Source organism: Brachypodium distachyon, chromosome 4, assembly GCF_000005505.3.
Source record: "Brachypodium distachyon strain Bd21 chromosome 4, Brachypodium_distachyon_v3.0, whole genome shotgun sequence".
In the NCBI taxonomy this organism is placed as follows: domain Eukaryota; kingdom Viridiplantae; phylum Streptophyta; class Magnoliopsida; order Poales; family Poaceae; genus Brachypodium; species Brachypodium distachyon.
Window position 1 is genome coordinate 9,693,872 of NC_016134.3, and position 24,672 is coordinate 9,718,543.

At 46.0% G+C, this 24,672-nt stretch overlaps 1 protein-coding gene, 2 long non-coding RNA genes and 1 pseudogene across 6 annotated transcripts; 1 reads left to right on the forward strand and 3 right to left on the reverse strand.

Moving 5' to 3' along the window:
- Positions 1-16: 16 nt before the first annotated feature.
- On the reverse strand, positions 17-4,631 carry LOC100821529 (annotated as a pseudogene).
- Positions 4,632-9,289: 4,658 nt separating this feature from the next.
- Positions 9,290-17,463, reverse strand: LOC100821838 (putative disease resistance protein RGA4). 4 transcript variants are annotated; one of them, XR_002960114.1, is made up of 3 exons: positions 13,524-16,908; positions 11,451-11,737; positions 10,609-11,282 (listed from the first exon to the last, which is right to left on the reverse strand). XR_002960114.1 is itself a non-coding variant. In XM_024454758.1 (3 exons), the coding sequence occupies exon 2, from the start codon at positions 16,624-16,626 to the stop codon at positions 13,558-13,560; it is 3,069 nt and encodes a 1,022-aa protein (XP_024310526.1). In that variant the 5' UTR covers positions 16,627-16,701; positions 17,324-17,463; the 3' UTR covers positions 12,646-13,095; positions 13,524-13,557. The 4 variants fall into 4 exon arrangements, 2 of the variants coding, with proteins under 2 accessions (XP_024310526.1, XP_024310527.1); XM_024454758.1 differs by lacking the exons at positions 10,609-11,282; positions 11,451-11,737 and adding exons at positions 12,646-13,095; positions 17,324-17,463 and having other exon boundaries at positions 13,524-16,701; XR_002960115.1 differs by lacking the exons at positions 10,609-11,282; positions 13,524-16,908 and adding an exon at positions 9,290-9,454 and having other exon boundaries at positions 11,451-13,512.
- Positions 14,038-17,092, forward strand: LOC112268726. The gene is made up of 2 exons (XR_002960116.1): positions 14,038-14,173; positions 16,905-17,092. It is a non-coding gene; the product is annotated as an uncharacterized LOC112268726 (long non-coding RNA).
- A 5,157-nt stretch (positions 17,464-22,620) lies between the features above and the next one.
- On the reverse strand, positions 22,621-24,375 carry LOC112268777. The gene is made up of 2 exons (XR_002960231.1): positions 23,813-24,375; positions 22,621-22,863 (listed from the first exon to the last, which is right to left on the reverse strand). It is a non-coding gene; the product is annotated as an uncharacterized LOC112268777 (long non-coding RNA).
- Between the last annotated feature and the right edge of the window lie 297 nt (positions 24,376-24,672).

Consider the following 24,672-nt stretch of genomic DNA (forward strand, 5'->3'; position numbering starts at 1 on the left):
TGTACCACGCAGACCAAGGCGCCTTAAATTGCATAGTTAGTGATTGCCAAAGGAAGGCTGTGCAAAGCTTGACATCCTTGCAGGTTCAGTACCAGAAGGTTCATGAGAGAGCCGATTGACTCTGGCAGACAAGATATATCCGTACAGTCAAAATCAAGAAGTCGTAGATGGATCAAACTTCCAATGCAAATCTGGAATATTTTGTATAGACGAGTCACTTAGATCTAAAACTCGGATGCATGGAAGTATCTTGAAAATTGTGTTTTGAACACAGGGGTTTTTAGCAAAACAAATTAGCAGTGTCCTTGCTTTAATCTTCTCTTTGTCCATAACGGGGAGCAATTTTGAATCCTTGTCAGTGGCAGTGGAAACAGGCCGTAGTTTGGACAAACTAATAGCCTGCATTGACTGTGGATCACCATAGAAAGTATTTCTCTTGACAAATGACGAGCAAGTTGCCTTAAAAGATCATGCATTTTGCACCTATCATGGTCAAATCTCTGAGGATCTGGTTGCAGGAGATTCCTATATATCAACTCATAGTAATAATCTTCTGCTGTATCTTCAGGAAGTTGGTTGTCATGTTCCTCCACAAAACCTTCAACAACCCAAAACCTGATAAGAGGATCACGATCCATGTACCAATCTTCTGGATACAAGGCTAAATAAAGGAAACATTGCTTCAGATGCCGAGGTAGATCATCATAACTTAAATACAAAGAACCTCTGAGCTCAGCAGGAAGGTTGCCCATAGACCAAGCACCTCTGTCTAGAACCTTTCTCCACTCATTCTCAGTTTTCTCTTTAGTTGCTAGAACACTAGCAGTAACCTTGATTGCGAGAGGGAGTCCACCACATTTACGAACAATATCCATCCATATATTCTGAAGGTTTTCTACATCTTTTTCTTCCTTAATGTTCATACTCTTCCAAAGCAACTCCCATCCTACATCTTCTGGCATCAAATCAACTCGTTGCATATCTTCCACTCCAATTGAATGTGCCACGGTATCATGTCGAGTTGTTACAAGAATTAATCCAGCTGCAGCAGCATGTAACGGAATTCTCAGTAAATTGGTCCAAACCTCAGGCACCCAAACATCATCCAACACAATGAAGAAACTTTTATCTGCAATGGCCGTTGCGAGCTTGCTGATGAGCTCTCGCACAGTTTCATTTTGCTCATGGTGTACCCCAAAATTTTGAAGAATTTCCTTCAAAAGAGCAGTGTCAGAGTAATCCTGAGAAACACAGATCCATGCTTGGTTGCTGAAATTTCCTTTTATCTTTTGGTCATTATATATTTTCTGAGCTAGTGTTGTCTTTCCGACCCCTCCTGTTCCAACAATACCAAGCATGTAGGCCTTTTTTTCCTTGTGTGCAAGCACCAGTTCAACCAATCTTCTGCAAGCATGTAATGTTTCCTTTCCCACAAGATTAGGCTCCACGAGGTGGCTGGTTCTCATCTGCTTCAGTGTCGGAACTTCTGCTTTAGGCGGCATGTTCTGAAGCCTTAAAAATCTTTTGCCTAGCTTTGAAATCTTCTCAAGTTCAGCATTGAAATCTCTAATTTGAATACCAATCTTGTGACGCTTTTGAATACAAGGGATGCAAGAGAACAATGAAATGCCACTACATGCAGCTGACTTTCTTGATGATGAATGATGTTTGGACAGTAGCTTGCCCCCTTCAGATCTTGCCAGATCAATAATGTCATCAGCATAATACATAGCATCCTTCAGCTCACCAAGCCAATTGTTAACTGCTGACTCTTCTGTCCTTCTTTGCTCAGCATCATTAAGAAAACATTGTATTTGGTTCATTGTCCGTTGTAGTTCTTTCAGATCTTCTTTTACCCCTAAAATCAGAACTGCCTCTTCAATGATGATATCCTGCAACTTTTTGGAACATGATCCCACAAGAGAATCTAATATGGTTGCCATCAAACAAACTTGATGGGGGAGATCGGCCAAAATACCGAGCGATGGGAAAGTGGCAAATCAGCAGGCTGACAACAAATAAAAAACATGTGTTATGATCCAGATATTAGAAAGGGCCACTAATGTTATATACTAGCAACATAAATTTAGAGACATCAGTACCCATTTTTTATATAGAAATTAGCATACTGGAGCTATGGAACTCCATTAATGGCTTTACTCTAGAACATTAGGACCAGCCAATTACTTCTATAAATTGATTGAGCATTTTTTGTATACTTCTCAGTTGGAGGGTCATTAATGGGGAATTTACTTCTCATCCCCATACAGAACTTCAGGTAATATTCCATTAGTTACAATGAAGATAAATATTTTAGATATAAGTCTTCTTCCAGTAATCATACAGTTCCTAAACAGAACTATAGTACTATAAAACAAGGATGAAAGATATGAAGTATAGCACAACTCTTACCTTACAAATCAATCTCCCAGCAAGAAATAAGCAGTCGATAACAATAATCAACAGTAATCATCTTGCATAAGTAGTTTGCTTGAATGATCAACACATCACTACTTTAAGATCTAAACAGACTGAGCGTAAGCGAGATGAGAAGTAACAGACCTCGCTGCTACACCTGCAAAAAGGTACAAGGGTCAGGAAAAGTGAAACGTATATTGAACACTGGTAGGTAGATTTTGTTCCATGTACAGTAGTAAAACATGATAATTGAAAACGTTTCTGGATTCCAGATGGCGCAGCACCACTACTCTTACCTTGAAAGACATGTGTTCTAGCTAGGACATCGCACGATCCCAGCATTCAGCCTATGTTGATCAGTGATGAATAAAATCAGAAGGACACCAATTGATATAAAGATTAATCACTTTCTATGCAATGAACTGATCAGGTGATGATTAAGCTGGGACCATAGCCAGTCTGCTAGGTGCAAGGGGAAAAAAGGAGCAAAATCAGGAGGATGGTTTCATTCAAAGACAAGAAAAAGTCAACAACAGTGTAGGCAAGATGCTTACCCAGATATATCTGAATAGAGAAGTGGCAGAGATTCACTTGAAGCAGGAGATGAAGTATATCCGAACGAACGCACCGTAGCCCTCGCGTATCGAATTCCTCAACACAAGGCTGCAACCCAGTGCAATGCAGGCGACAAAATGTGATTCTACATACACACTATATAAACAGAAATAACCTAAATTGGAGGCAACAAACGAGACGTACCTCTTCTCAGAATGCAATTAACGGATGGGTGCAGTATTCTATCGCCGATTATCCTCCATGACTGATTGTTTACATGGTTAGCTCTGTGAAAAGAGAGGCGTTGTTGCGTTACTGCTGCATCAGGAAACGCATATGCTAATCGACTACAGCAGCACGTCGAGTCCAAGAATCAGTCTGGTGACTGGCCAACTCTAATAATAATCTGCGCCTCTCCCCAAAACCAAATGGACAGGAAAGAATCGGACCCATCTTTACCAAATGAAGGAAAAGGGGATGCACATGTTGCTGCAGCGAGAAGCAAAGAAGCTTCTTTTTCCTCTGCTTAATTACTTTAGTTTTGCTTTTGTCAAAACAAATACTGAAGATTCAGACATTCAGAAAGCCCGAGCTGTTAGAATTCAGATACCGATTCAAGTTGCCTCAAGTGAACATGGAAAGCCTGGAGGATAGCTTGCAGCTCTTTACCCTCAGCTGTTGGCGACTCCAGGACCCCTCCCAGCCTCGTGAAGACCATTGGGCCAGAGAGGCCTTTCCTCAACTCTTGTAAGTATCAACTCTCAATGGGCTGAAGAACAGGGCTTAGCCATGGCCAGCGGCACCACAGAACGGAAGAACTTGGTGCAAGAGGAAGTCAGGTCAACGGCGACTCACCGGCATGATGGCCACAAAGCCACCAGCCCACTGCAGCGGAGTAGTCTTAGATTAACAGTACTCACATCAGGTTGTAAAATGATGTTGAGAAATGCAGCAGAAGTAAACACAACTCTTGTGGTCTCTGCTGTACCGAACACATGTTCTTCTTCCCAGCCCTACATATTCACAAACACCTTGAGGGCATACCTGCTGCGGTATATTCCTTTTGCTTTGAGCACCAATTGCTAGAGAAATATTGTGGTCTGCACACATCACAGATCTTATGCAACTTGTGAGGCCGGCCATTGCTCGTCCAATTTATTGATCTTATGCTAATCGTTCCATCAACCCCTCCGTCCGCCGTGCAGCATTGTTCATGCAACCTGCTCATTTGATAAGCAGCCACGGCCAAATTAACCCTTGTTCCAGGAATACATGTTACCAAACCTATCGAATTTGTTTAGCTAACCCCAGGAAGCAAACGACGAACCTACACCCAGCAGGAGCAGGCGCAGGATCAGGGTTTCTCGCGTCTGAGGCTAGAGTGGAGCCAGACCATCTTGCGGCATCCCCAGCGGAGATTTCCTTCCGCCTCCCCCGGCGAGATCTTCCGGCGGGGCACCCCGACGCTGAACCGTCGACGACATCGCCCGGCCGCCGCCGGCTGTCCTGGGGCTTGGCTTCGACGGCGGCCAACTCGAGTTTCTCACTCTGGGCCGCTCGCACAGGTGGTCCCGAGTATCAAGGGGCTGGGCCCATCGCAAGGCCCATAGGCCGTTGGAATATTGTTCCCGCCTCTCCGAATCTGAACTTCGTTTTTTTTTTCTTTGGCGATGGTTTCAGGCTTTTGCTCCAACCCTGAACCATGAACAGACCGAAGAACTGTGTTATTGGATTACTGGTCTCCCCTTTCAGAAATGAATGGATGAATGCATCAAGTAGCTGCTGCTATCAGTCATCATTGATGTGGGAAGATTTTGATGCGGCGCGGTGCAGAGAAGACTGGAGATGTAGGGAGCAAGTGTTGGGATTTTCCTCTGTTACTCAAGATGAGATGCTGGGCAAATTGGGGTCCGGACAACGTGATGAAAAGCGAACCTGGAAGAAGGGATAACTAAAAGTCTCTGTACCTCCAGAACATGGCATACTATGGATGCAAGATCTATCTTCACAAAATGGAACCCTTCACGAAATAGCACGCGCCCCATCACAAATAACACTGATATACAGACCGGCTAAGACGCAGCTAAAAATTTGTCAAACATGCTATACACTTGTTTAATTTGCACACCCAACTTGAACTCAGTTCAGACTCGTCAGGGAAACATCAAGTGTCATGAAGCTCAAACCCGCATCTATCTATTATATACTAAAAGTACATGTCGGAGCAACCACAAAAAAGATATAGAGGCTAGATAATCTCATAAAAAAGTAAAACATCTTTTTTTTTAGAATAACCTGTAACTTTATTCAGACAAGAGAACCATTACAGGTACAATGCTTTGGATCATACACTCTAGAAACTCTAATGCAACTCCTATAATTAAAAATTACAATGAAATTTCTTAAAGACATCTTCTCCGTGATTTCATACTTTGCAACATGAAATTCTGCTAAGACTTCAACATAGAGACTGCAATCAGACTGTAGCAGCAACATCATTGCTGGTATCCCTGCACGAACTTGACTACGTTCAAAGGTTTGGAAATGCACCTTGAGTCGCTCATCCAAAAAGATGAGAAGCCATGAGCGTTGAACGTACTTGGGCCGGAGATGATCCCCTAAACGTGTAGGTCGTCGAACCGCAAGATCTTCATCAAAACGCCAGAGAAATATTCCGAAATTACAAAACATAAAACCAACAAAAGCACCATGACACACTAACAAAAACTCAACAGATACGTGTAAACGGATCTGCGAGTACACAAACCCAAGATCCACAAGATCGGGTACACAAAATCCACAGGGATTAAAAATCTCTAACTCCACGGCAACGCTCGTTGAGGCACCACCACAACAGAGGAAGAACCAGAGTACTTTTATTTGTGAGGGCATCGCACCTTCCACCATGTCGTTGCCAATAAGAACCAAACAATCGATATAAGTAAAAACTTCTGGATAATCTTAGAAGGTTCCCCCACCTCACAGCGCCAAGACGGCGGCCGGAGGCGAGGGGAACCGAAAATCTCCTGGACGGCGGCTACGGCAGTGCGTGGCGCCTAGGTTTTCATTGGAAAAAAAAAGTAAAACATCTGGCCATTGATGTGCTAGAATACTAAATCCGCTGATATCTTTCTTAATCAACGTGGGCCTCCAGGCCTCAACCTACCGGGCTCTCGATCTCGACCGGGCTCCCGATCTCCGGCAGAGCCGCCGGCCCTTCAACTGCGCCGCCTCCTCCACCTCCCCCCTCGCTACACCCTCCTCCGTCAGCCTCGGCGTCCCCGATCTAATAAGCACACTGGCGTGTTGTGTGACACGGACGAGCATCTTCAAGTCGGAGCTTCTGCGTCGCCTCTGGTGGTCGCGCACGCTCTCCCCTCGGAGGCCTGCGCTAACTCCGCCCCGCACCAGCACGAGGACGTGATTCCGCCGCCAGAGAGGATGCCCCGGCGGGCGCAGCACGATTCCGCTGCTTCTTCTAGAAGGTCAGCAAGACAAGGGTGAGAAGCCACTGCATAGAGTTGATTTTCTTGAGGACGAAGGATTGTCTACTAGTAGCTTGCTTCCTTTAAACCTTGCCAGATCAATAATATTGTCAGCATCATACATGGCATCTCTAAGCTCACCGAGCCAATTGCTAACTGCAGACTCTTGTATGCTTCTCTGCTCAGCATCACTAACAAAACATTGTATTTGCTTCATACTTCGTTGCAGTTCTGTAAGCTCTTGTTTGACTCCCAGTATTAGTACCGCCTCCTCGGTAGCAAGTTCTTGAATCTTTTTTATACATGACCCAATAAAAGGAAATAATATGGTTGCCATCACATGTACCTTTAAATACTAGGCAACTCCCTTGTGTCCTGTCAATTAACGAAGATCAAGAACATGATCTGAAAGGTGTACAAAGTTTGCAACGTTAAATTATGTTCTTCCGATGGATTGGCAAGATATAAAACTGCATGTTCGACTCTGTATTTGTACAGGAGCTACTAAAAAGGGGTAAACTACTCGAGTATGTACTCTCAAACCACCGAATATACGATAAATTGAGAACAGAGGACAATATTAGCGTAAAATTGCTAAGTTGATCAAAACAAAATACACTTTATGCACTTTTTTTTTCGAGAAAACGCAAAGCTTGCGTCTCGATGCATTGATAAAAAAAATGTATTTACAAGCCCAAGAACAGGCCGACACAACGGAGCACTCAAAACAAGAACACGACTAACGACCGCTAGACTAACATTACAACCACTGCAACCAAACAATCTCAGGCCTAAGTGCCAAATACACAAAGTACATGATAGCGAAGAAGGCGCCTCGGCCCGCCAGCCTCGTAGAACTCGAAGACAAGCCCGTGAGGTGTCTCGTCAACTGCAAAAGCCTCCTGCCGCCGATCACCGCGCTCGTCCCGAACATTGCACCACCATATCTCACCACTTCACTGTTGGTCACAACAAACGCCCAGTTTCGTCGGTCGATACCCGTCGAGTGCATTTCCCCATGCGACCAAGATGCAGCAGCACGGGATCCTCCGCTAACCACTATCCTTGTCATCCAAGGTGGCGCACTTGCACGATGTCGGTGTGCCCAAAACTTGCTCGCTAAAGCCAACACGTGTGCTAGCGGAACACACTCCAGCCAAGGGTTATCCTCCAAGAACAACGCCTCCAACAAGGGAGCGACGTCACCAACATCGCCGTCGTCCGATCCGGCAAGCCAAATCTGGGTTTTCACCCTAAGGATTGGACCACAGGGCATGGAGGTTAGCCAGGGCTCCTCGACGACACCACCAAGGAGGGAACGACGCCCGAGAACGTCGCCGACGTCGGCACCGACAAAGGTCAGGCAAGGTTTTCACCCGGAGCGCCATGAGCAAAACAGATGTAACCAAGGCAACGCAAAGGAACAGCGGCAAAGTCTAAACAACGCCGACAACCGCACTAGTGCAAGAAACTGGATGACCCACCGTCCCGCCTTCAGAGGCCACCACACGCCGCGCAACTTGGCGCATGCACCAGCCACAATACCAACCCCGGAAGGCGTTGGCACATGGCCCAAACGGCCTATGCACAGACTGACCCAGACCCGCAGCGAATCTGAAGTTAGCAGGCAGTGCACACGACAACACCCCGAGCTAGAGCCCGGCGAAGCACCCGCTGCAAGCCCCGAGGTACTGCCGGATGGGCGCAAAGGCGCACGTCGCACAACCTGCGACGCGGCACCGGCGACCACATCAGGCCACACACCAACGCCCGCCTCTTTTCGGGCACTGGCCAACCACGTGCAGCCAGCAAAGCCGGCCAACACACACCAAGCACGCCACCTGAACCACCCGCAACCTCCAACCACACCCTCGCAAGCGCGGACTGCCGGCAACGAGCAACATCGCAGCAGCGGCATATGCCGTCCGGCCTGTCGGGGCAGCGCCCTGCCACACGCCGGGCACACTGTTCAACCAACAGTGCATCACCAACAGCAGAGGCGCTCGCCGTCCAGAACCGTCACAGCGCCCAAGCACGCGCCTTCCGGCCACAACATGACCTGCCGCTGCTTGCACAAGCAACCGCCACCAATAGAGCAGTGCCAGGTGCAGCAAGCCCATCACACGACGCTGCCGCACACGAGCCGTCGCGCGCCTGCGTCTCCGCGGATCAGGCCGCCGTCACCGGAACCGTGCTACCGCGGAACTGCGAGCCACAGCGTGCTTGCGCCGCCGCGCGCGAGACCACACACCTGCGCAGCAACGGGTCGATCCACCGTCACCGGAATCGCGCCGCCTCGGGTCGTGCCCCTGCCGCCGGAATCGAGCCATCACGCGAGCCTGAGGGAGAGCGAGGGAAGAGGACGGGCAGAGAGGAGGAGACGGTGGGGCGGCTGAAGGCTCTGCCGCCGCCGCCGGCGGCAGCGGCAGGGGGAGAGAACGCGGGGGAGAAGGGAGGTTGGGGTGGCGGCGGGGGGTCGCCCCGTGAGTCGCAGGAGCGGCTCGTGGGGCACTAGGGTTGGGTGTAAGAGGCTCCTCACACTTTATGCACTTATGAACACCGGACTATATTTAGTATGGTTAGACATAATGATCAGTGTATTGTAGCACTTGAGTGATCCACGATGTTATACATTTGACGCAATACAAGAAAGAGTGCTTATGTTGCCGGTACGAATCGCCAACTTAACTTTTATTAAGAACGGCATTACGAACTATAATCTGTTATGATGCTCGATGGATTTACTTTCATGATTAACACCTAAACCTAACAACTGGAAAGCTTTCAGAACTCCTGTTGACAAACAGGGCCTACCTTGAAAGACATCTCTCCAAACATGGGACAAGATTTTTTGTGTGTGTGTTTTTGAACCCCCGACCTGAATTTTCGTTGCAGACTACAGTATGAAGAGCAGAGGTTACGTGCAGACAAATATAGCTCTTCCTAGACTGGAGCCAAAGGCCACGAAAAACAATCCTATCGCGGTGCTTCCGAAGCTGCCAGCAGCACACTAGAGTTAACGAGACGGAGAAAAAAAGAGGTTTTGAAAGCGAATAAAGTTGTATTAATTCTTAGCAGAATCCAGCATCGTTCTCTCCCTGAAACAGAGAACAAAAAAATATGAAGCCTCTAGGAGAGTATTGAAGCAAATGGTGCCGCATGAAGCAACTAATGCTGCTGGCCGGCCCTTGGCCCCTTGTAATTTACACAAGCTGCACACTTTAGAACTAGTCAATATTGTCATTACGTAGCAGCCTCTCCTGGGAAATTCAGTCCAGTAGTGTCTCCTGTGCATCTGATTATGATATTCCGTTGGTACGTAAAGAGATATATAGAAGTTAAAAACCGAAGACCCTGTTTGATACCTCTTTTTTACATTGCCCTGTTTGATAATCCAGTTTGTACACAAAGGGCCCGTCATATCGCATAGCCCAGTTTTCCGTGGGCCATTTGTCTTGAAAGTCTTTCCCCGGCCATAGTGATTTCCCACCTCTCAAAAAAGAAAAAGAAAACGCTCTTGTTTGAGGCACCTCTGAACCTTAAACAGGCTGAAGAACTGTGTTAAGTTATTTCTACATGGTCGAGATCCATTGCATGATTCATTCCAAGTAGATGTTTAGGATAGGGAACCTATCATATTTATTTCTGGTCTGAGCAAAATGAATTTAAAGATATTCTCGTCAATCGGATGTCTCTTTCAGAATTTTGGTCCGGAATACGTTCCATTCAATCACCTCCTCAGATGTCCTAGCAAATATGTGCCGATGATGTTCTGCAGATAATTCCTTTAAAAAAGGACTTGTGATTCTGCAGTCAATAGTCCTACATGAACAGAACTACCAAACTGAATTAATCGGAGAGTAACTAACATAATTAGGTGAAAGGCTGTGAGACAGGTCGTCGGATCGAGCAAGAAAGAAAGTTAACAAGTATTGCATTGGGAGTTCGGACACATGATAAGATGAAAGGCAACCTGTGAGACTTATCCCACTGCGTGTACAGCAGCATACCAAGTTCCAGTGTGGGGGCGCGGCACTTGGGATAAGAAATTATGTTTTTTTTTTGTTTTTTGAATCCCCACCTGAATTTTCATTGCAGATTACAGCATGAAGAGCAGAGGTTACATGCAGACAAATACAGCACATTAGAGTTAACGAGGCCAAGAAAAAGAAAAGTTTTAAATCCCCTCCATATTAGAGTCAATAGTTCTGTCCTCGAAACAGACAAGGAAATATGAAGCCTCCAAGAAAGTATTGATGCGTATGGTGCAGCAAGAAGCAAGATTTGAGGATGGATGGGAAGGGAATAATAAATTGACAGGAGGCAAAGGCCGGCTCTTGTCTTGGCCCCTTGTTCTCTCTTAGCTGCAACTAGGCCGCCTAAGCATCAATGCATCATCCTACAGTGGTCTCAAAAAAATTATTTTCTCTCAAAATTCCAGGCCTGCCAAAATTTTGTTCAAGGTACTAATGAAAATTACTTTTAGAAATTGTCGCAACAAGCCCCCGCCTCGTGCCCATCCAAGCCACACTGAATGGACTGAAGAACACGGCTTAGCCATGACCACCTCCGGAGGGTAATAAAGTTTTCATCCGGCTACAAAATTCAACTCAGATGGAATGAATTCGGTTCTATCGACAGCATCCTGGATGCAGAAGCCGAGGCCCGAGGGTAATAAAGTTTCCATCCGGCTATGTGACCAACGACGACTGCCTCTTTCATCCTCCCTCCGTAATTGTGCCCCCGTTTTCCTTTTGACCGGAACTACACCAGGCTCCAGATAATGATACTAACTACATAAATACTCCCTCCGTTCCTAAATACCTGTCGCTGTTTTAGTGCAAGTTTGTACTAAAACAGCGACAAGTATTTAGGAACGGAGGGAGTACAGGATACCTTTACATCACTGCGAGGTGCAGAGTTGCAGATTTTATAACTAGTCAAGTCTTTGAAAGCCAAAAGTAGCCACTGCAGTAGGAGAAGAATATATACCTGAATGTGGGGAAATATATACTTGATAACTGATAAGCCAATATATGTTCAGTGAATCAACGCCTTTGAGCTTCCCTGCATATATAAAATAATGACTAAATCCGATACAGTCTTGATTGTTCACAGTTGAGGTTCGTCCGCATATGCATTGGCTGCTAACGGGCGATGTGGTCATCCCCTTGTCCCTTGTGCAGATTGCAGTTTTGAGAGGACTCAGTGCTGCAAATTGTTACACGGTGGATTTAATCGCACCGTACCTGATGGCAACAAGCCACCAATTTAATCCCCTGCAGTGGATTCATAGAATTTACACTAGGAATCAGTTCATACAAAGATGTCGAGAAATGCAGCAAAAATAAGACGACCCTTCCATCAACCCCCTCTCCAATTCAGCATTGTTCATGCAATTCGCGCATCTGATAAGCAGTCAACACCAAATTAACCCTAGGTCGGTGACAGCAAGCAACATGCTACCGAATGTATGCAAATTATTTACCTAACCCTGTAACGACTAAAAGCACAAGGAACAAAGGAAGAAATCAAAGCACATCAGAACAAGGAAATTAGTCGACAGCAGTAACAGCAATCATAAGCTGTGCCAGGGATCTAATTCTACCCTTCATCATTCAGCTCCTCCCACTGCTTGCTCACCATTAAACACAAGATAATTCTTACCGTTCCATCCAATCTTTACGGAAACAGTATGAAGGAGTTGCTCGGCCGATTGGATTGGCTACTGCATAATTTTATCGGCAATGCTCAAATTAAAACATGCTTCAGTGGGTACTTCCGCCGTCTCGGTACAACAACTAAGCTTTGATATAGTCAGTCCTCCTGCAGATAATCAATCCGATATATATACTCCGTAGTACCTATCGGCCCCCTCGATGCAACCCTACCCTCGACTTCTTGGGATTACTCGGAATCGAGACGGGGAGCGGACGGAGGAGGACGCACGGAAGTTTCCGTTCCATTGGCGGCGGCGCCGCAGAGATAGAAGGATGGATGGAGTGGCAACGGGAACGGGGAAGAAGAAGCTAGAACGATGTTTGGGCTTTCCTTCCTGGGCTTTGTATGACACAGCCGGGATGGGCCGCATGGGCTTCTTATTCCTCAGTTGATTCTCTAGTTGCTACGTACGCATCCATGATTAAATTCTTCAGAAGCATCCACGCGACAGATTTCTGCAACGAAATTCAGAAAACCAAATTCTTCTGCTCAAAACCAACTGGCCTGCGGTGATTTAATTTCCAGAGCAATTATCACAGATGCAAGGACTAGGTGCAAATCTGTCCTCAGAAAACAGGACACCCTCTCGTGAAATATATAGCAGCTAAAATAAAACCACATCATGTCCTCAAACGCCCTCTTCAGAAACCTTCGCATCATCTACTCATTGAGCCGGCTAGCAGTCTCCACCTCGAATTCAGCTCGGACTCACCGAGAAGACTGACTACAGCCCAGGAACAGGATATGGTAATTCCTTCCTGCCACATATATCAGCAACTGTAAAATTGCTCCACAGGCATGCACATTGCCCAACTGTGTCTTCCGCAAAAAACAATACGAGTACAGCTCTCTGTCTACTGAACAAACAGGCCATGGTTTGGTAAACACCGTGACCAAACAGCTGATTAAAATGTGCCTTCACAAGCAAATTAAACAATTACAGGCATAAGCATGATTACAAATGTTTTCTCAAACGTAATTACAAACATATAGAAGTTTGGAAAACTGCAGTAGAGTGTTAATGTTGCAGTTCTGTTACGGTCTGAGACGGACGCCATGAAAACTGAACAAAATTATTTCTAACAAATTCATCACAACACAATATTAGTAGTATTAGTTAGAATAGAAACTGGAGTGAGTGCAGGTGCAGATTCAAATATAATAAGTAGGTTACAGTACATAAACCATGTTCAGTGAGAGAATTAACAGACACTTCAAGGAAATGAACGGTAAGGAAAACAAGCATAATTCACACACAACAGTGACATTCTATTCTGAGAGCGTGAATATTGGAGCGGATAATTAACATAAAACTAAATGCCAACCAGTGTTCAGTATCCATACCTTGTACCAGCGTGCCATCTAAGCAGTTATTATCTCAAACTCTAGGCCATGTGTAGATATCCAGGTCATCACCGTGAAGCTTCAAGTGCTGCTCTTGAAGCCCCGGCACCCACTTTGAAGAGATGTCCTGCATACCATCGTCCAACCACAGCTGCTGCAAACTTCCCAACCCCTCAACACACCTTAAGTGTGGGCAGTCCTGCGCATACAGTTCCCTTAATACTGGAAGGTTCGAGACTCTCTCCAGGCCATCACATCCACAAATTGTAAGCGACTCAGAGAGGAACGGGAGGTCCTCCACCACCTTCAAGCTGCTTGCTCCTCTCAGTATGAGCCCTTCCAAGCAGGTGGCCTCCTGTCCAAGCTGTCGTGGGAGAGCTCTCAGCTTGGGGCAGCCTGCAAGTTCCAACCTCTTCAAGCGTGGCAGCACCTGCAACCTTGGAGACGGGGCTTCCCCTTTTCGAATCTCAGCACATCCGTCCTCTTCCCCTTCCATAGATGCTGCCGCTGCATCTCCTTCTTCAACAAAGGACCACTCCTCCCAGTTGGGCATATCCCAGATGACCAACATTTCAAGCTTGGGGAAAGCAACTGCCACCGTGGATCTGGGATTTCCCTCCCTGCAGCCCACGAATTCGGGCCCAATCTTGGTAACTGCTCCTGCTCCATGAATTTTTAGGTATTTTAGGTTGGTTAGTTGCCAGAGCGGGGGAAGATGCACACAGGAATTGCAGTCTGCAAGGATCATGTATTTGATTGAGACCAAATGGGTGGTACCAAACCAGGTGGGGAACCTTCGACCAAAGAAATTAGCAATAACAAGTTCTTCCAGGCTGTGTGGAGGGATAAGCTGTTCGAAGATCTTCTCAATATTGCCAACATCATCTTCTGAATAAGATTCAACCCGATGCTTCGTGCAGTATAGCCTCAAAAGTTTGAGATATTTTTTGTCCGTTAGCAATGGTTCTGTACGACAAGTCGTTGCTCTTTCCAATTTGATCATATCAAGTCTCCTTAGCTGCAACAGATGTCCCAACTCTTCCAACTTCCATCCATCTTGTGCTTTACCACAATCAGTTCCACCACCAATAGGGAATCCTTCCAAATCATTCAGGAATTTCAATCTACCTATCCCTTCCGGAACCTGATTTATTGGTGTATCACCCAGTCCAAGGCGCCTTAAGTTGCACAATTGAGTGACCGTTGAAGGAAGGCTGTGTAGAGCATCACACCTTTGCAAGTTTAATATCTGAAGGTTGATGAGAGAGCCAATGACCTCTGGAAGACAGGATATTTCTGTACCATCGAGGTCAAGCAACCGTAGATGGATTAAATTTGCAATGCAAACTGGAATTGTTTGAATGGACGAACCAGTCAGATCCAAAACACGAAGACGCAAAAGCTTCTTGAAAAGTGAATGATCAACTCCTTGAGAGACCCCATAGAACTTTCTAAGTAAAGTCCTCACTTTAAGATGTTCCTTCTCCATGGTAGGGAACACTAACATATCCTTCTTGGTGACAGCTGAAATGCGCCGTAGTTTAGTCATGCTTTGACCCTCTAATGATTCAGGATCTCCAATAAAGCATTCATCTCTTGATAAGTAGCAAGCAAGCTGCCTTAAGAGGTCATGCATTTTGCAGCTAGTATGGTCAAAAGTTGAACCATCTGGTTGGAGAAGATTCCTGTGGATTAGTTCATAGTAGTACTCCTCTCCTGTTTCTTCTAGTAGCTGGCCTTGTTGCTCCACTATGAAGCCTTCAGCAACCCATAACCTGACAAGATCATCACGTTCGATGGTAGAATCTTCAGGATACAATGCACAATAAAGGAAACATTGCTTCAGATGATGTGGTAACTCATTATAGCTCAGATATAAAGCTCCTCCTATATCATCGTGAAGTTTGCTCTCAGACCATGCACTGATTTTGCTCAAAATCTTTTTCCACTCGTTCTCTGTTTGATCTTTGCTTGTCAAAACACGAGCTATGACCTTGATTGCTAGGGGGAGGTAACCACATTTTTTAATAATCTCAATGCCCGTGTTTCTCAGATGCTGCACTTCTTTCTCTTCATTTATGCTCATGCTCTTCCAAAATAGCTCCCACCCCACCTCTTCTGACATAAGGTTAACTCGATGCGTATGTGCTGCATGGATATCCATTGCAATTCTATCATCTCGTGTGGTTACCAAAATTATTGATGAAGCTGCAAAATCTATTGTGGCCTCTAATAGATCAATCACACTAGACTCCCACACATCATCTAGGACAAGAAAGAAACTCTTGCCTTCAATTGTTTCTGCAATCCTGTTCTGGAGTTCAGGTATGGTTTCACCTTGATCTTGATACACTCCAATATTGCGGAGAATCTCCTTTAGAAGATTAACTTCATTACACTCTTGAGAAACACAAACCCATGCTTTTTTCTGAAAGTTTGGTTTTATTTTTTTATCATTGTATATTTTCTGAGCTAGTGTTGTCTTACCAACTCCTCCAGTTCCAACAATAGCGAGCTTATAATCCTTCCGTTCCTTGCCTGCAAGGATTAAATCCACCAATTTCTTGCTAGAATGCATAATCTCCTTTCCCACAAGGTTGGGTTGTACAAGCTTGGAAGTTTCTCTGACTTTCGATGTTGAACCTTGGCCAGTAGGTCCGGCACCAAGATGTAGAAAGCTATTTCCATGCTTTGAGAGCTTCTCAACTCTGTCGTTCAGGTCTCTGATCTTGACAGCAATTTCATGACGCTTCTGAATAACAGGAAAGCAAGATAAAAACGAAATGCCACAACATGCAGTTGAGTTTCTTGCTGGTGATGATGGGTGATCTTTCAGTAACTTGCTTCCTTCGAATCTAGCTGAGTCAACAATGTCATCAGCATCATACATAGCATCTCTTAGATCACTAAGCCAATTGTTAACTGCTGACTCCTTTATCCTCCTTTGCTCAGCATCATCTAGAAAGCATCGTATTTGTTTCATTGTTCCTTGCAGTTTTCTTAGTTCATCTTTTACACCAAGAATTAGCACTGCCTTATCTGCAATGATTTCTTGCAACTTTGTGATGCATAATCCAACCAAAGGGTCTAATACAGCTGCCATCAGATCAACTTGAGGAGGGAGATCCGCCGATGCAGTAAGCGTGGGTCTTGCTCCAGAAAACTGCAAACTTGTTGGCTGCCAATGAATGTTAATATGGTTAAAAACTATACAAGGAAAATGGAATTTATATTATGGTTAAAGACGTCCACAAATATATTTATTTCTCATTTAGATATTGAGTAAGTTCAGATACTGAAGCAATGGCGGTAGGTCCATCCTGGTGTTTGACAAATTCAGTAGTATGGTGAGGTATTAAGGATGAACTCTTGCGTTTGCAGGTTGCCCATTTAATGTGTTTGCGAAGTGAGATTTAGTACTCCTACCATGTAACTGGAAAGTTACAATATCATAGCAAGTAGTTTTCAGTAAGGTATAATTTATTCTATTGCAGTATTGTTCAATCAGATATCACTATTCGTTACAGTAATTGATGAATGGTGTAGCCATAACTATTCCTTGTTTGGTACCTTTTCTTGGTCACCAATGGAATCAATAACTACTCAATCTGATCCTAAATTGTTGTCGAAATATTACATGTATCTAGACGCTTTTTAAGAATAGATACATCCATATTTGGGCAAATTTGAGTCAAGAATTTCAGAGGGAGTAGCATGCAATCTATCAAGTTGTGATGACATATTTGAGTGACTTTGTGGAAGCAAAGATGCAATATCCAATATCAAAATACATTTCTTACCTGACAGGCTATTCGTCCCGCAAAAAATGAACAGCCAATAAGAAAAATCCATTAGAATCATCTTGCGGCTGCATCTTGCTCTGATGATCAACCCATTTGTACATTAAGATCTCAACATGCTGCCGATAGGTTACAGAAGTTTTCTGGCAATCACCAAGGAACAACGGTAGATATCCCAGGCCCCTACACCTACAGAAAGGTGGGAAGAACAAAAAAATATGGTTCGATTAATACCTCAGAGGAAAACTAAAGAAGAATTACCACTGAAAACAGATGCAGAACATTGAAAAAACTTACCTGAATACGGGTCAACCGGTGAGTACGGCACCCTGCAGAAGGAGGGCAATAGTGTGTTAATACCAACTGTTTCCTGCCTCAACACTCTGCAGGGCAACTTCTGCCAGCCAGCCAACTGGAATGAACACAATGTACCAATGCTGCGCGCAGGGAAAACAGACATAAGTTTATCAACTCAAGAGAATAGAAGGAAAGAAATTGCAACAATCACTTGATCTCCTGATGCCAGTGTGGCGTGGAGCTTACCAGAGCAAACAGCAGCAAGTAATACACCAGAGCAAAGCAAGAGCAGAGAATTAGTGGCTGGGAAGTGGCAACCTAAACAGCACGGTCTACTAATGCATGCCCGGCGCAATGGTATTGATTCTTGTGAGAAAATTCAACTGGGAACGCTGCATAGATCTAACCTTGGTTGTTGGGCTTAATCTAATCAAGTGGTAATCACCTCGAGATGCCACAAGGAGGCCATGTGAAACCTGCCAACAGTTTTGTTCAGATGATTTTTATTTAAGACGACTTCAAGGGCTGGATTTCCGCCTCCTGTCGAGCAGGCCATCAGAAGGGGAGAATGCCTGGAATTGTAAGGGGCCAATGGGGAAGAACCAACCGGAGTTGGGATTTCAGTTCTATTAATAAAGAGAGGGTGCTGTGCGCATGTGTCGGTCAAAGAGAACAATGAGGAAGAAGTCGAGCAACCAGAGTACAGAATGGAAATCCTTTTCTGTTATTATTATCATTTTAAGGTATTTTTCTCACATTTTCTTTTCATGCAACTAGCATAATGTCCCGTCCGTATATTTGTACAGGAAACAAATTTAGTCACCTTTCCTTTTCGAATTCACACCATCACATTTTGTCTATAAATGTGTCATTTGCAAGAAAACAAGTCGGACAGGTCGTGTGTACATGACATTATGGAGTTGGAAATAATGTTCAGCTCGCGAGCAGGTCAGTCGGTCAGCCTATACGTGAGCTGTCAGGTCATCAAAAAATATCTTCCAGTTCATAACAAGCTCAAGGCTTTCACTTGGCTGCAAAAATATGTAGACTAGATAGCACAATCTACAAAGTCGCCAATAAAAAAAAATCCCCATATAATGCTGTTGGAGTGTTGGCTCTGCTCTGATTAAACCATTAATTTGCAAGTACCAACGCTGCTTTAGGAGAATTCGTCAGTATCAGCACCTTGAGATTCACGTCTGAAATCATAAAGTAACACGCAATTTGATACTCATCCAAACATAAACTGCAAAAATCAGAAAACTCAAGTCAGGTGAAATGTAAAGTACCCCAAAATGAACTGAAAATTCTGATACAACTGATGGTTAGTTCAAGATAAAGTAGAGAAGAAACCTGATTCAGATAGGATGACTTTGCAGAGATGAATATCTTACTTACATATAGTCTGGTTCGAAATATATGGAGGCAAATTAAGCAGACGGCTATGATGGTTAGAGTGCCAATTATACACAGATTTTGTTGCTGGAATGATTTTGATGGTGTTGAGACTAGCTTGTGGAAGAAATTAACGTGCTGCCTTATTGGCAACGATGTAAGTTACCTAGGAGCGTTCATCCAGTGAATATATTAACAACTCCTAGGCTTAGAGGAATATGCAAAGCTCATGTGGTCCCCAGGCTCCCACTTTCATCAGATCAAGCCCTGCTTAACACTTGAAAAATATAAACCAGCGGCGATTAGTCCAAGCAAGCTGTTGCCTAGCTATTGTAATCGGTGCTACCAATGAATATATTTAGTTGTATTTTTTCCTACGAATTGTTGTCGAGTTTGTAATATATATTATTCAAAAGCAAAATCATGTGAATACTACTAGTATTTGCCTCGAGATTCCATAGGGAGGGCATGTGAGTTTTGTTCAGACCAGTGTATCCCAATGTATTAATATCCACACGCATCAAATAAAGCCTGCTCTTTCCTTTGACTGCCCCAAACAAAAAAGTCAATTCGTCGCTAGTTCCTTGTTCGACGAGATTTTGTACCAAAATTTCGGGGCAAAATTAATCACCACAGGAAAAAAAAAAGAGAGCAGTGTCTAACTGCATGCACGTGTATACATTAGGCATGAGCTAACACATACTAGTTTGCCAATTAGTAGTACAGGAGTCAACATGTTCGATGCATGGAGCACACCATCCATCAGGCCTGGCGCTGGGCACGTGCGCGTGCACTGGATTAGTACGCGAAGAGATAACGATGGTTTAAACGAGCACATCTTTATCTGATTTCAACAAACAACGGGAAGATCGGTGCGGCTAAACAGCTCGCCCGTTGTTCCACGCTTTACGGGCTGCATATAAAAGGCCAAGCCATCTCAAGATCAGGGGGGAACCCGCTGGAGGATTGAGGCCCTAGCTGGCCGCATGGACCTGAAGGCAGCGGACGTCGCGCCGGCCTGAAGAGACGTACGCACAAGGAGACGACCGGAGCCTCGGAGGCCATCTGCACAAGGAGACGACCGGAAGAACCATCATGCAGGGCAGCGGGCTGAGAGTGCCCAAGCCGGCGGCGGCAAAGCCGGACAAGAAAAGAAGCAGAGGAGCACGGCGGCGCCCTTGATGGAGTCATAGGAAAAAAAAACACGCCCGTGGTTGCTACATCTCCCGCCAGGTCACATAATGCATACATCCGTCTATCTCTCTCGTGTCTCCAGGTTAGGACCGATCAAGAGAGAAGCCGCACGAAGGGCAGCAAGATGGACGCGCCCAGCCTGGCGGCGACAAGCTGCGCAGGAGGAGGCGAGGCATGTTCCAGCTCCGTCCCCGGCGGCGTGGTGACCCGCATGGCGCCGGACGCGAAGCAGATTAAACTCTCAAGGCGGCGGCGACTTGCATGGTGCCGGACACACGGCCGACAAGCTCATCGTGCCAGGCCAACATCTTCGTCGAGCTATGATCGGAAGGAGCCCATGCCAGTCGCCGCCACCGTCACGGTTCGGCAACGTACGCATGCGGCTTGCGCGTCCACGAACTCGGCACTTCAATCAAGCACAAGATGGACGGACCGGTGCGCCCAAGCCCCAAGACAACTAGGACCTGCACAAGGCAAAGGAGTGCGGCGGCGCCCTACATGAAGATCCAGCATGCTGGCCTGGGCAGCGAGCTGACACGTCCCGGGCTGCGGCGGCAAGTCGCACGACGAGAAGAAAGACTAGGGCAGCCGCACAGAGCAGCCCCAGCCAACTGAAGAGCACACACGCACACATTCATGGAGGTATCATGCAGCCGCACGGGTGCTGAAGACCTCAACCGGGACGAGCAAGAGCCCGGAGGTGGAGGCAGCCCTGGCAAGCGGCGCATGCAAGATAGGAGAAGAAGCTCTCCACACCGACAACACCAACCATGAATCAGGAGCAAGAGGACCATGGCGTTCGTCTTCTCCGATAAAATATGTTTGCATTTCAGGTCCAGGATGTGATCTTCTAAATGCCGATCGACCAAAGGAAGAGGCAGTAGCGGCTCTACATGCCTAGCCTGGCCGGACATCGCACTGACCGCGACCGTCAACGGACTGGAGCAGCCCATCGTCACGCCCACGCCGTGCTGGAGTTGCCTATCACAGAGTCACTTGACATCATCTCACAACCCGTTGAAGCCACCGGCAGCACCAAAGAGCCCGACATACTTAATTGATGGCGTCAAGGAGCTCGACGTGCGCCGTCCATCAGCTCGCTCCTCGTCAAGCTCGCCGAGCCGCCACCTCTACATCAAAGCCCGACGACATCACCGCCGGACACGCCGCCATGCTGGATCCTGCACGCCCCTCGTCAAGGCCGACATCGCCAAAGCCGAGATGCTTCTTGTCTCGCTCGCAGGAGGCACCACATCACCGACCTAATTGAAGTGGATGCGCCAATGGTCGCTAACAAGACGACGTGCCGTCATCATCACACATATGATGAACACGCGCTTAGTGCAGCAGCCATGCATGACATCTACCAGCAGATGGCGTTCCAAAATAATTAAGATAATTAAAGATTAATCTGTTTTTGTCGTATAGCATGCAGTACACCACATCAGGCACGAGCATCAAGATCCACATGGGGACGGAGACTACGCCGCCACTCATCAACATCCGAAGCCTAAGGACACGTGCCATCAAGCTCGGTGTGGGAGCTCCCTTGTCGTCTACTTCAACACTAGGCCGTGTCGTCGCCCCTGGAGTCGCTGCCGTCCAAGACGACACCAACGGCTACTACATCAACTTCTCACTTCATGAGGATGCCGACTTCACCAACATACGGCCTAGTCTTCGTCGGCTCCTCACCCAACAATGATGTCGACTACATCGGCATGTCGCTACTCGTCTACACCAACAGCCTACTCCAACTTGATCAAGTACACGACTCCGATCCGGCCGAGTCCCTACGAGCTCACATGCGCCTCCGACATTACGAGGTCTACATCGACAAGCATGCTACGCTGTCGTCATCAAGCAAAGTCTACATGTGATGGCCCTCTTACGTCTACTCAACATCTACACCACCACACGCATCCTCGGCATCGGCCAAGCACTGACGAGGCGACGCCACTCCATCGACAAGTCTTTTTCTGATGAAGCAGAACACACCACATTGCCGGGCACTGACGAGGCAAAGGCAATGCATCCCGTTCGACACCGACAAGGCGGACACCATCGGGCCTGGCACCGACGAGGCGAAGGCCGCCCATCTGTCTGAGCTGACGAGGCCAGACATCTTCATCACCGGACGTCGACAAGCTGAAGGGATATGGCTTAGCATCGCCGGGGCGAAGCGTGTACCGCTCCATCCTTCCACTTCCTCATCATCCACCATCGTATGCACCACGCATGAAGAAGACAAGACTTGAAGATGACGATCATTGCAGCAGCTTAATCGGAGGTGGTCCGTTGACTCGAATCACGGACATAATTAATCGGGAGCCTTTCGAGGCCCCGTGAACCAAGAACACACAGTCGCCCAAGTTATTTTGGCCACGCTAGCAGGCCATGGAGCGCTCATGTAAAGGGATCTTGTAATTTTGTTTCTCCGAGTCGAGATTAATAAAATACACGCTTCACTATTTATTTGTGTACTCAGTACACTGGCACGCCCGCATTTTTTTATTTCCCCTGGCACGCAAGAGAAATATTTTTATTCCTAAAAGTATTTTTCGTGTCAAACATTCCTAGCAAATGTACAACTGTTGCTGTTCACACTTATCCTCTGAAGTGGTCGACAATTTCCAGATAAACTGCCAACAATGCTGCAAAAATGAAAAAGGTAATTCAGGTGAGATGACCTGAAAACTCTGATACAATCGATGTTAACTTCAAGGTGAAGCAGAAAGAAAAATATATTTTATGGATAGGATGATTTTCAAAAAATGAATGTCTTTTTCGCCGAGAAAACGCAAAAAGCTTTGCGACTCAATTCATTCACACACATACTCCAGTTTGAAGTGAAGGCAAAAAAAGATGGCTATATGTGATGGTTAGTGTCAACGATTTATGAGTGCCAATTATACTAGGTGTTGTTGCCGGAATGATGCTGAGGCTAGCTTGTGGAAGAAGTTAACGAGCTGCCCATTGGCAATGATGTAAGTTAGCAGGAGCGTTCATCCACAAGCTAGACAGTTGAATTAAATCTTGGCTGTCGAATGTATGTCACCAAGATTAATTACTCCTAACCTTGTTGTCGAATTGAATCTGAATTAGATCGAGCCTGCTTGAAGCTTAAAAATATAAACCAGCGACGATTTGTCCGAGCTGTCAAGGAGCCTGCTTAAACCCGATCTGAGCAAGCGGCAAGGCTGCTTATTGGCACAAAAGGTCAACTGTCTAGGAGTATTCATCAGGACCTGCAAACTGGTCTAATATATTGCTTAGATCAATTAGTTGGCGGTGTGATCTGTTTGCCTCCTCAAGATTCCATGAGCACATGCTGGTGCATGTTCTCGAGTTTAGTCTTCGCCGATAATCTATAAAAGTCACGCAATTGCATTGGCAGTCTGTAGATTTGGCAGGTGGGAACAGTTTCGTCCTAAAACTTGCAAATCGCCTTCCTCCCACTTTCATCACTTGTCCTAAGCACAGTTGTGGGGCTTAAGTATTAGTGCTTACCTCGAGATTCCACAAGATGGTGCATGGAATAGTACTAATTAATCAAGCCCTACCCGTGGTACAGATCAAGCAAGAAGGAGTGCCAAGTCTTACCAGGGAGAGATGGCCGATCCCCAACCCTGAACTGGATCTTCTTCTATTTTGCCCCTCTTGTCCATCTCTCAGAGACGGACGGAAGGGTTTGGAGGGTGGATGACTAAGAACCGCCGGAAGATGAGGAATTTTTTGGCTCCGCTGATGCGGCGCCGGCCAGGGCAGCGCCGCCCGTCGGCGGAGAGAGCCTTTGGCGGAGGAGGAGAAGCCCGGAGGCCGGAGGGGAAGGAAGCTTGTTGGGCTTTGTATTAGGCGCATGGGCTGGGCCTGGGCCCTGATGGCCAATCTGGCTGAAAGAATCTGATAGGAGGAAAGTATACAGGTCCGTATGGGTTTTTCGGACAGTAGCGAAAGATTACAAACAAGAAACATTTCGCTCCTCTACAGATTGTCTTGGGGTTGTAAAGGAGATGAACGAGAGAACTTTAAAGGACCCTTTGGTGTGGTGTTGCGAGATATTGATTTGAAAAGGAACCTGGTGCAGGAGGCCATCTTCGGCCATGAACGTCGGGAAGCTAAGGGAGGCTGATATGCTAGCTAAAGCAGCTACCTATCTAGACATTGGGAGGAATACTTGGTTGTCTGATCCTCCGGATCATATTTGTATTCCTCATTCTATGATTCAATAAATTTTCCCCCCTTCCTTTCAAAAAAAAACATTTCACTCCTTTATTTTAGCTTTCCATTTATTTTTGTTTTTTTCTGACTTCTCAACAACCCCGCGCGCGCACACACACTCCTAATATTTTTGTAGTAGTGTACATTCAGTGACCCAATGAGAATTCAACAGGCGCTTCAAATTAAACAACCTACACAAGGAATAAGCATGATCACATAGATAAATAAATTAATGTTGTGGA